This window comes from Pinus tabuliformis, chromosome 8 (assembly GCF_031772625.1).
Source record: "Pinus tabuliformis cultivar Carrire ecotype Pingquan chromosome 8, CPIR1, whole genome shotgun sequence".
NCBI lineage: Eukaryota > Viridiplantae > Streptophyta > Pinopsida > Pinales > Pinaceae > Pinus > Pinus tabuliformis.
The window spans coordinates 674,656,781-674,668,863 of NC_142294.1; the positions used below are offsets into that span (position 1 = coordinate 674,656,781).

General features: G+C 37.9%; 1 protein-coding gene across 1 annotated transcript; it reads right to left on the reverse strand.

The window, feature by feature from the left end:
* Window positions 1–10,591: 10,591 nt before the first annotated feature.
* LOC149237375 (aldose reductase-like) lies at window positions 10,592–11,854 on the reverse strand. The gene is made up of 6 exons (XM_089366809.1): window positions 11,645–11,854; window positions 11,458–11,529; window positions 11,265–11,333; window positions 10,944–11,120; window positions 10,751–10,844; window positions 10,592–10,693 (listed from the first exon to the last, which is right to left on the reverse strand). Exons 1-5 carry the CDS (start codon window positions 11,777–11,779, stop codon window positions 10,761–10,763), a joined length of 537 nt encoding a protein of 178 aa, XP_089222935.1. The 5' UTR covers window positions 11,780–11,854; the 3' UTR covers window positions 10,592–10,693; window positions 10,751–10,760.
* Window positions 11,855–12,083: the final 229 nt, after the last annotated feature.

Here is a 12,083-nt window from a genome sequence, read left to right on the forward strand (position 1 = left end):
ACTTAGAGCATTCTTGGAGCACTCTAGAACTAAGGAAAGAAAATAAAGGAAGGCAAAGAAACCAAAGGAAATCAAGGGACAAGCAAGGAAGAGTTGGATTAAGAAACTTCAGCAGGAATACTTAGAGGTAATAGGTTGCATGTTTGATTTCCTAGCTGGTTGGTGAATGCATGGTACATGCATGTATGTATTTGGTTACTTTGTTGTCATTGGTATGGGTTTTGCCAGGTGTGACAATGGTTTCAACCTTGCCTTTCCGTTTCCGGATATCCATGGTGTGATAGCATTTTTTCATTAGGTTGAGCTTTGGATTTCCGTATGGTTTTGGAACTGGGTGAGGTGGCCTTAAGAAAATACCCAAGGGCCTAGTAATCCCTTTGATCGATTTGGACATGATTGTGGTAAATCCTGAGGGTGGCGATGGATAAATTCTTCAATGTATTGGTGAAGAAATTCAGAGGCATGCAAGCATTTTTAGGGCCTAGTGATCCTTTGACTAGTTTTGGCGGGATTTCGATAAATCCTGGTTGTTTATGTGCTTACTTCAGCCTAGGAATCCCTTGGCCGATTTTTGCAGGGTTGAGGTAAACCCTGAGGGTGAAAGTGGTTTAATCTATGAGAATCCCTAGTTGTTTTTGTCTTGAGTCCCACATTCATGCTTGGAATATGGCACAGGGGTGATTGACTAAAAGAAAGATTTAGTTTAGCCCAATATATGGTTGGGTGGTACGTAGAAGTCCCTGACTTAGTTGGATTTTGCATATGTTAATAAGAGCTATTTTATTCTTGTATTTCATAAGTATTTGTACTTGTTATTATGTGCCTTTCACGGTTGTTCTATTATGGTTATTATTCTAGTTATAAGCATGGTTCCATAACAGGTTCCAATTGTGGTTCTTGGCATGTTTGATTAGTTGATGAATGGTTAATGAATGCATGATCTAATAAGTGTTATTGTAGTTATGATGAGAGGACATTAGACGTTTTTTATGATTTTTAGATAAGTATCAAACCACTATGTTCACATATGCATTCACGACCTATAGATTACATGTTTTAAATATGTTTAATGAATTACTGTCATGGTTAGGCATGGTTAGGTCAAGTCTCTAACTCAAGTTTAGATGTCTCACTTTGTTGCCATGTCTTTTATGCATCTGAGAAGTTACAAAAGTTCTGGACATTGGTCTGGAGGTTGACCTAGAATTTAGGCTAGAATCTGGGACTGCATCATTGGGGCTTCAATCAATGAAACTCTAACATAGCACGTGCATTCGTGGAATGCTAAACAATACCTTTAATTTGACTACATATTGAAAAATACCTATAAAAATCACTTTATTTAACTCCCTGTCAATATGAACCCAATACACCTTCTCAATTTAAAAAACCCTTATTTTCACTAGATATTATAGGTATCCATTTTTCATTAACACTTTTTATACCCCTTTATTTTCATTAACAATAGTAAGCAGATTTTGCACCTAGAAAGAATAACTTAAATAATAGGTAGCTGAAAACTTGAAAGTTTGAATAAAAAAGAGGCAGATATAAGTTGGTTGATTTACAAATACATGTTGTAGAAAATTTGAATGGAAAATGCATAGATTTTAATTCTCAATTGTGTTTATCTTCTATTGAATACTGAAAAGGATACACTACAATAGTTCAAAACAAAACCTCGATAACCAACACAATGGTGCACCTTTCATCTCGCTTATAGAATAGGAAGAGGAGAGAAAGTACAATGAATATGGACACATGAAAAGTCCTATCTAGTTGAACTTTGTTAAATCATAGCCCTAATCTGATCACCTAGTGCACCATAGTTGCATGGTAAGAGTGCCAAGTAAGTGTGTCTCCATCAAAAGATGAACTGAAGCATGCAAGCATGCATCCCTTCCTTGAGATTTGTGTCCTCTACCTAAGATGGGAATTTCTCATGCATAAGTATTCTAATTGACTAAGGATCTGCACCCTCTTAGTAATAATAGATCATGCATGCTAGAAATAACAAAAGAAAAGATCTAATAATAGAAAAACTCTATCAAAAACTGAAATTTCTAATTTGAAACAAAAACTAAATTGAAATTAACTGAAGGTGTGACATTTATGCCCTTAGCATGCATGCACCCTCTTCCAAAAATAGTTTATTTCACTATCTCCTCTGGCATGCATGTGCCCTATACCAAGCAATAGTCGATATCACTGTCTCCTTAACTTTCATTCAACGTGTTCATCTCCAATGTAAGGAAAGGGTGAAGGTTCCATATTTATTGTCTTCTCTATTGCCTCATCATTAGGAGGATCACTAACTAAGAAATAGGTAAAAAAAAATTAATGCACACATTAGAAAAATATCACAGAGGTGTTAGTAATGCGATGCAAGTATATTTTGGAGCAAGGCTGTTTGGGAGCGGAAGCAGGAAGTAGGAGTAGAAGCGGGAAGTGGGATTGGAAGCAAGAGTGAGGAGTGATAGTTTCACAAGCTCCTAGGTTGGGAGTGATTTTGGGAGTGAATTTTATATAATATATATTTTTATATATGTTGACACATATATGTCAACAAAAGCATGCAGAATGATGAATTTGTGATTAAAAACACAAAAACATGGATTAAAACATATAACATCATTCATCTAGTAGTTATAATCTTCATCAACCATAGGTGCACAAATTACAAGTTCTCATTTATATAGCATGTAAGGGTACACATAACCAAAATAACTTCGAGTGCAATCCATCTATGAATGAAAATAGATCAAGAAATAGGCTTTGGATGGCCTCTAGCATCCAGAAAGATCATGCTACAACAAATACCTACATATCATCAAAATCATTCATATCTTGGGGTCTTTGTCATTAATATCACACTAAGCATTAACATAAGATAGAAAAAACGTAGCATGTAAAGTCAAGATTTTGTTTGAGTGACGGGTACATTTTTAGTAGGGCCATGATAGAGGAGTTAGACAACTAATTTCATTAACATCAAGGTACAAAGAGAGCATGGTTCTCTTTATTAAATATGAGTTCCATACCCTAGTACATGACAAACTCCAATGGAAACATTACAATCCCCCCAATAATGAAATCATGAAAAACTAATAAGTCGGTTGGATTATGAGTGAGATCTAAAATTTCATTTTCTCCATATGAAATCTAATGAGGTTAGAACCACTCTCAAGCATCTTGAGTCATTTTCATCCTTTTACTTTAATAATTCAACATTACCATGAATTGAATGTCAACACTAGGGCCATAGGTTTGAATATTAGGCTACTATGGACCTAATATTACCATAGTTTTTTCTTTTTCCTTCCCACTCTCGATACTCTCACAATACTCCTGAACCTCTATTTCTCCATCCCACTTGTTTTTTTCCTCCACGTGGAAAATGTATTGTATAAACAATACCTTATAATACACATATTGCTATACAACATATAAAAACCATTTACAACCCCCCACCCCCCCCCATTATATGCTTAATATATTATTTCACTTTGCCCTCATTTTTTATACCCCAATATGAACGCACGTGATATGGTATTGCTTTGTTAGTGAAACCCCTGTGGATCAGATGCTCCTAACTAGAAAGTTTTTGTTGCAACCACATGGATGCAGGCTTGTGCATGCAGTTGGAGGTTTCCAACCACATGGAGGCCTTGTTATGAATGCATTATAGTGGCTATGATTAACATGTATCTATTCAGTGTTACAATTTGTGACATCATGCACTGTTACTCGATGATGATTGAGACGATGTCAATATATTGATATGATTATGTATATACATTTACCCTGCGAATCTAGATTAATTTTGCAGATGAGATAACCTCCCCTGAACTTCAATGAGGTATGTTGATTATGTTTATATTTGGTTTATCTGACATGGTATGTTTGTAGGAAGAAGAGGATTAAAGATGATTAGCAAAATGGTGGATTATAGTTCATGAGACTCCTCTTCCATATTAGATGAGAATCCAAGAGATGAGTACTCTCCGGACATAGTAGACACATTGAGAAGTTTCAAGGCAAATATTAGAAGTTGCAAAGTAAATAATGATAGGATCATTCAGTCATAGGAAAGACTTGCCAGGTCATAAGAGAAACAAGGAAAGGTCAATGGAGTTATCCTTCAGAATTTGTTAGATTTACAAAGACATGGATAGCGACTGATTAGTTATGGACAGGAGGATAGGACTAATGGGGCATACGGTAGTAGGTGTCATGGTGGGCACAAGTTGGATAGAGATGACATAGTCAAAGATGGTAGTTTATTGGATACACTTGATAGGGGAGGCAGCAGACACGGGTTCTACTCTAGTTATGGTTCAAAATGGGTATCATGGTCATCATCGTTATCATCCTTACAAGAGGAGTGATAGGGGATATTTTCTAGATGAGTTCAAGAAAGCCGAGACACCTACATTCGATGGAGAGTTGAATAAACCTGAAGATGTAGAGGCATGGTTGCTTGGGATGAAGAAGTTATTTGAGTTTCATGACTACATGAAGAACATGAAGGTTGAGATAGCCATTTTCAGTCTTAAAGGGAAAGAAGACATGTGGTGGGAAGATGTGAAGCATGTTAGAGACATCAGGATAAAGGAGTTGAGCTAGAATGAATTCAAGAGACTCTTTAGAAAGAAGTACTTGTGAGGTAGGTACTATGAAAAAAAGACTAAGGAGTTCTATGAGTTAAAGATGGTATCAAAGATATATGAGAAGTATACAACTAATTTCTTAGATTTGGTGAGGTATGCGTTGTATCTTAAGGTTGAAGTAACCAAGGTTCAAAGATTTATCAGTGGATTACCATTAGCATTAAGGATCAGATTGAGTATGACGAGCCTCGATCCCTGGAAGAAGTCATTGGAAAGTTGAAATACTGTTATGAGCAATCGAAGTGTAAGACTAAATTTAAGCAGGTTGGAAAGGGAATGAAAAAGATAAAGATAAATGGCCACCGAAGCGAACAAGACTTCATAATGCAGGTGAGAAAGAGAATGTTGTTCCTTACAAGAAGTTTAATGCAATAGAGAAGTGACATGGATCACAACCTAGAGAGCAACAAAATAGAGGTGATGGTAGGAGACAGTTGTAGTGTTGGATATGTGGTAAGGAGCATCTCAAGACGGATTTTCTGTCATATCAGGGTGGTAGGCCTCAAATCTACAAGGCTAAGGAGGCACAGGCAATAGGGGATGTTGGAAAGAGCATTCCTTGGATATATGCAACATTGGATAACAGACAGGCGTATCACCAAACATATATTATTGATATGGAAGGTAAGCTCTATGATCAAGTTGTTTCTATTTTGATTGACCCTATATATAATTATATTTATGTTAACCCTAACCTGATGGGTAAGTGTGTTTTCAGAAAAGAAGTGCATGCAAAGTCTTGGTTGGTGCAGTTGGCTACAAGTACTAAGAAAAAAGTTCACCATTGGGTAAGAGCTTGTGCATTTGAGTTGAATGGCATGCCTACATCAACACATCTGAATGTACTTCCATTGGGTTCATATAGTATGCTTCTGGGTATGGATTGGTTGTACCTTCACAGGACTAAGGTCGATTGTTATGAAAAAGCTATTAAGTGCTTGGATGACAATGGAGAACAAATAATCTTGCAAGGTAAGAAGAAGGCAACATCAGTTAGAATGGTTACAACTATGCACGAAAATCACAGTTGTAGGAAAGGGTGTGTATTGTTCGTAGTGCATGTTTCCAGTGATAAAGGTAAGGATTTTGAGGATGTAGAAGCCTTGAAGAGGTATCCGGTCTTACAATAGTTTCAGGATTTATTTCCAGCAGAGATTTCAGAGTTGCTGCCTCACAGGGAAGTGGACTTTTCTATTGAGTTGATACCAGGAGAAACACCAACATCAGAAGCACCTTACAGGATGAGCACTCCCGAGTTGGCGGAATTGAAGTTCTAGTTGAGGGAAATGCTTGACAAAGGATACATTAGGCCTAGTGTGTCACCTTGGGGTGCACCAATGTTGTTTATGAAGAAGAAGGATGGTACTCTTAGGTTATGCATTGATTATAGGCAGTTGAACAAGGTGATGATTAAGAATAGGTACCTGTTGTCGTATATCGATGACTTGTTTAACCACTTGAAGGGAGAAACAATGTTCTTGAAGAATGATCTGAGATCAAAATATCATCATGTACGCATCAAATAAGGGGACATCTACAAGACTTCTTTCTGGACTAGGTATGAACATTATCAGTTTGTTGTAGTTCCTTTTGGTTAGACTAATGCTCTAGCTACTTTCATGTGTTTGATGAATATTGCATTGTGTCCTTATCTAAAGAAGTTTGTGATTATATTCATTGATGATATATTGATATATTCTAAGAATGAGGAAGAGCATGTCGAGCACTTAGTAGTAGTGTTGAGATTACTAAGAGAGCATCAATTGTATGCCAAGCTCAGTAAATGCAGTTTCTTTCAAAGAAAGGTACATTACTTGGGACATGTTGTTTCCAAGGAAGGCATAGTAGGGGGGAAGATCTAATGTCCCCAGGAAAACTGTAAATATTTTAATTACCATTGTAAGAAAACAAATTAGACAATATTGTTATTCTCTGTTAGTTGAATGATATATTATTAATTTTCTGAAACAAGGAAATGGTTGAGTGATAACAGATTTGATAACTTCTCATGTAAGAAGTAAAAGAAAGGAAGTTGCCAAGAATACCCTAACTGCCTCCCCTAACTAAAACACCCTAGAGGAAAAAGGGGCGAGTGGAGGAAAAATCGTGCTGTTGGGACAGACGGAAAGGGAAAAATGCTAAGTCTGGTGATGACTAGATAGCATTAGCACAGAGTGAAACAAATTTAGCTTAAGGCAGTAGTCTTACAGCAGGCTTAGGGGGAGATTTGGTCTTGAAGACGAATCTGAAGGACAGGTGGATGACAAGCAAGAACAATGGAAAGGTGAATAATGTCCGTTGGAAAACTGTTTACCGAAGAATAGGTAAGCAGTACTGTCGAAACTACTTAGACAATAATGAATGACGTAGAGGGAGTAGGCTCCCACACTGATATTTATTTTGGAAAGTGGTAGCAGTAGGGTTTTGTTTTTCCATAGTATGTTAAATATGCTTTTCTGTATGATAGTTAATAATTTTGGAGATACCCTAGAATAATCTAGACTGTAAAGAACATTTCCAAAACGCAGGCTTAATGGTAGCAAAAGAATAACTAACCAGATAGGTTGCGACAGACAGACTAGTTAAACTGTAAACAGGAAAAACTGTGAGTAGTTGCATGAAGTTAAAGGCCTAGTGAGAAGTTCTGGAAACAACTGAGTGATTTTTAAGTAATTCTATGTGAAGCAATATTTCGTTCAAGTTGCTGATTTCTATGTATTTAAATGCATTCTTAATTTAATCTACAGAGTAGTAGCAGTATTCTCTTTAAATTATGGTGAAAGTTAAGCAATTTAATAAACTATGCAAATATGCCCCAAAATATCACGCAAAATCAGAGACAAGAAAATGTAAATCCCATAAATATATCCATACATACCAGAAGCAGAAAGGGTAATTATCGAAAAAGTAAGCTTAAAGAGTAGAAAGTATATTGAATGTGCAGCTATTGGAAAGATAGAAACACGAATTCACATACGAAACTCGACTGGGTAAATTTTCCAAGGTCGTAGCCAAAGCAACGACTATAGACCAAAAACTTGTGAGACTTAAGCCCGAAGCGAGAAACAATATATATATTCATCCAACACAAACCCTGCAAGACTAAAATAGCAACAGAGCATCTACCTTTAAGGGGTTAGGGTTCGAGCCCGAAGGCTACCTTGTTCACATGAACATATTTACAAATTTAAAAAACAACATAATTCTCATCAAACAGAATAGCTAGTAACGTAATAACGAGAAGGTAAGAAGTAAATGGCATCCGCATAGTGCAAGCAGTTTAATAGAACTACACACAGAAAGAATAATAACATTTCGGGAAAATTCATAAGCATTCACACCATCAACAGGGAATTGTTGTACAACAAAAAGAAAATCGTGCTTTTGCATTCATGGACCAACAGAACGATAATACAAAGTATAACTGGGAGAAACCTTGAAAATATACAAACACTTATGGTAAAAAGTTGTGTATCAAAACACTAAAGGAAATTAAACGATTACAGAAACCCCATGCAAGTCGAACTTTGGTCTTGCCTTAACAAATTACAACCTAGAAGCGGGTGCGGCCTCAGCCGCTCTTAAACCTTGCATGCACCTAAATAATTTACATTTTGTCCAAAAGAAAATAACCCAACATGGGATTAACAAGGAGCGTTGTGCGCAGCTCGACATAGGTGGTTCCATACGACACCAGAGCTTCAAGCATGACAACACTCTGGAGTAATACACCCTCAGGCAGAGAGAACTCGACCCTCAAAGTAAAAGACAGTACGGGAGCCATTCGAGCTTACCCGAGTAGCCAATAGAAACTCAAGCATTGTGTGGATAGGGGTGAATCCCTTTGAAGGGCACCTCAAAGGTGTGGCCCCATCCATTTTCCAAACCTGCAGATGGCAATCAGTTCAGGAAAATTAGAATAGCAATCCCTGTATACACTTCATGGGTTAACTGAAAAAGAAAACAACATATGCGAACCACCTCACCTGAGCCACTGTAAAACGAATTCTGAACATGAACACGAACCCTTCGATCATGACCCGGAATGAATCAACTGCATCATGTGACAAGTTTGCAGAATAGGCCAACCACCATGGCAGGAGAGCAGACTTAGTACGAAGGAGGAAAGAGAAAAATGAACTGCGGAGCCTGTCCGGGAAGATGGTAAAGCCCTCCAAATTACCCAAAACCGTTAGATTAGGGTCGAGCAATCTCCACCGTGGATGCAACGAAGGATCCCGAGAAACACTGGCAACTTTGCTGTGCACATTATTACCATATGACAGGTTGTGTAAATGTCGAGCAAACCAAAGGTGCGTTGAGCTCGAGGCGAGTGCTGGAATCCGAGTTGGAGGGATGGGTCAATTAATCCAAGATGGATAAGGGACTGTCCTCCATATACGGAATATCAACAACATAGCAGACCAATAAATTGTGATCAAACCCTTTGACTTATGGAAGAACTCGACGTTGTAATTACTGGTTGAGTTAACGACCCTAGTTTGGTATATGCATAAATTTAAATTACATTATCATTGTTTAGTAAGGGTAAACATATGTGAGTAAATCGTGTTAAGTAAAATTTTATTTTTTTTATGTTGTAAATGGGTATATGACACTACTACATGGGAGGGGTAGGATAAGTAATCACTCTGGTAGACACTAGTACATTGGAGGGATAGGATAAGGATAAGCAATCACTCTGGTAAAAAGTTAATGGACTCCGTTCGCTTTTCAAATGATGTTTTTGGTGACTGGTAACCCTAACAGGTAAACTTTGCTCTTCCATGGAACTGAGAAGCTCAACCTGATCATGATAGCAGGGATTCCCGGTGGTTGTATCAGCATATGAATTGAAATCACCATAATTGGTATTATCCCAGGCTTTTCATTTACCTAGCTTCAAAATAAAAATTCTTGTATAAAATAAAGTATTCAATAAATTATTTATTAACATAATTATATCAATTTTCTTAAATAAACAATTTATTAACAAAACTATTACTAAATATAAATAATATATGTGATTAAAAATTTATATTGATAAACATTCTTTTCCACTTTCACTTTAATTTACATGGCCTGTCCAAATAATAACCCATTTCATTCGTGTACTTACTTGGGGTATTCTTTGTAACTGAAAAAGGTGCATGTTTGACCAAGTTCCTATCGGGCCATAAATGAACGGCAGGTGTATATAAATCCCATCCTATCGGTCCATAAATGAACGACAGGTGTATATAAATCGGAGTAGTCTAGCTGGGCGGAAGAATGGCCCGTTTTCCGGCACCGGCCGGAAAATCGTCCGGCTGCGGCTGCGGGCCATCCCTCCGCCCTCCGCCACCTTCCCCCGCTCTGCCACCCTCCTTCGCCGCCCAGCCTTCCCTCGCGATTCTAACAGCCTGACAATGGATTCGACGTAGGGATGAATCCTGACATCCCCTGACGGATCGGATTCGAGCTCGAAAGTCGGGAACAGAGAGGAATGAGGTCCCGCGGTTGCTCCCTCACGCAACTTCCTTGCCGCTCTGTAATTTTCATCTCTGCAATTCCGCGGTTGCTCCCTCACGCAACTTCCTTGCCGCTCTATAATTTTCATCTCTGCAATTCCCCGGAGCTCTGCAACTCCTTTCTCTTCCGCTCAGCCCCGACCTCCTTTACCTGGTATGTAATCCTCATGCTTGAGCTGGTGTAATATTGTTTTAGATATGTGTGGATGGATTTGTATAATAAATCGTGACTAGAACGAGTAGAACAAGGCAAAATCCCAACAAGTTCTGCGAATTTTCCTGGATTTAATCTCGCATCCTTAGCAATCCGAGCAAGATATACATCCCAGAGGTTTGCCACAGTACCTAGATCCACAGTCTGAACAAATAGAAGGATAAACACTAAACTCAGTTAGAAAGTATAAAATAGAAAACGCTCAACTCAGTTACAGAAGATTGAAAGAAAAAATTATTTCTCATAATTTCCCCCACCCATGGCCAAATTTATTTTCCCACAATTGCCAAATACATGGCCATCTCATTCATGGTCCCAAGGCTCTTCAACAGATTTGTAAGGTCCATTGCCAAATACATGGCCATCTCATTCATGGTCCCAAAGCTCTTCAACAGATTTGTAAGGTCCATCGGCACATACGAACAATTCAGAGCCATCCAACTCCCTTTTCTGCACAAGGGTACACAAACAATCGTTGTAGCTCACTCTGAATATTTCAGAGTAATAGATCCCACATACTCTGAACTAACTGAAAACCACCATACATACCTGCTCTGGAAGGCTACTCAGAGCCTGGAAATCCAATTCAGGAAGTTTCCATCCAAACACTTGAATGTTCTCCCTTATTCTGCCAGGATTAGTAGACTTTGGAATTGTGATTGCTCCTCTCTGAAGAGCCCACTTTATCAGCACCTGCCCCGGAGTCTTATTCACTTTTTTAGAGATCTGAAAACAGAGTTATGCACTGTTTCAAAACTTCCCCCATAAACATAAAAAGGTAAGAGAGCTATAAATCCAAGCTGTTTGAGCATATTGTAGGGAAAGGATAAATATCACTCGATATATAAATGAAGAGAGATCACTACACACCAGTTGAACAGTAGGGTCATTCAGCAGGTCTCTTGTTTGGGGTCCTTGTGATCCCAATGGTGAGTATGCCTGCATTGTTATGATCATAATTACGACAGAGTTTAGACACGACATCATTTAAACTTTGTTCTTTTGGACCAGAAGATAGAGTCCTATGATACTTAATTTGTATTCATAGAATACACTGACTCACGGTAACATGGATCTTGTGCTTCCTACAAGCGTTCAAAATCTTATCATTTCTCCAGCCAGGATGCATTTCCACCTGCATGTGGCACAGTTTTTGCATAAATATCATGTATAGGTGTCACCCATTTTATTTGACAGAGACTGCAAAATATGAACATGGAAGCAAACTTTGAATAGGAATGCTATGGTACCTGGCACACAGAAGGCAAAGTTGTTGCATAGTTAAGTAGAGATTCCAACTTTTTCACTGTGAAATTAGATATCCCAATTTCTCGAACCTTTTTCTCTACTACCAGTTTTTCCATTTCTCTCCATACACCCTCCATGTCTAAATCTAACACATCACCAGCTTTGGGAGGCCTGCTTGCCCCTTCTCTCAAGTGAAATGGCCAATGGATCTGAAAAAGCAGACGATAAACAGAAAATCAAGTCAAGAGAGCCTCTCTTGGACTGTAGTCAATGAAATTTCTACAAAGATAAAATCAATTGGTCATTTTTAATTGGTTCAGAGGAAATCCTGCTTAAACTCCACTCCTTATTTGAGTTTGATTTTGTTTCTATGAAACAAAGATATATAAGGTTTTCAGATTAGGAGATTTTGATTATTTTTTTCATGAACTCCCTGGTTAA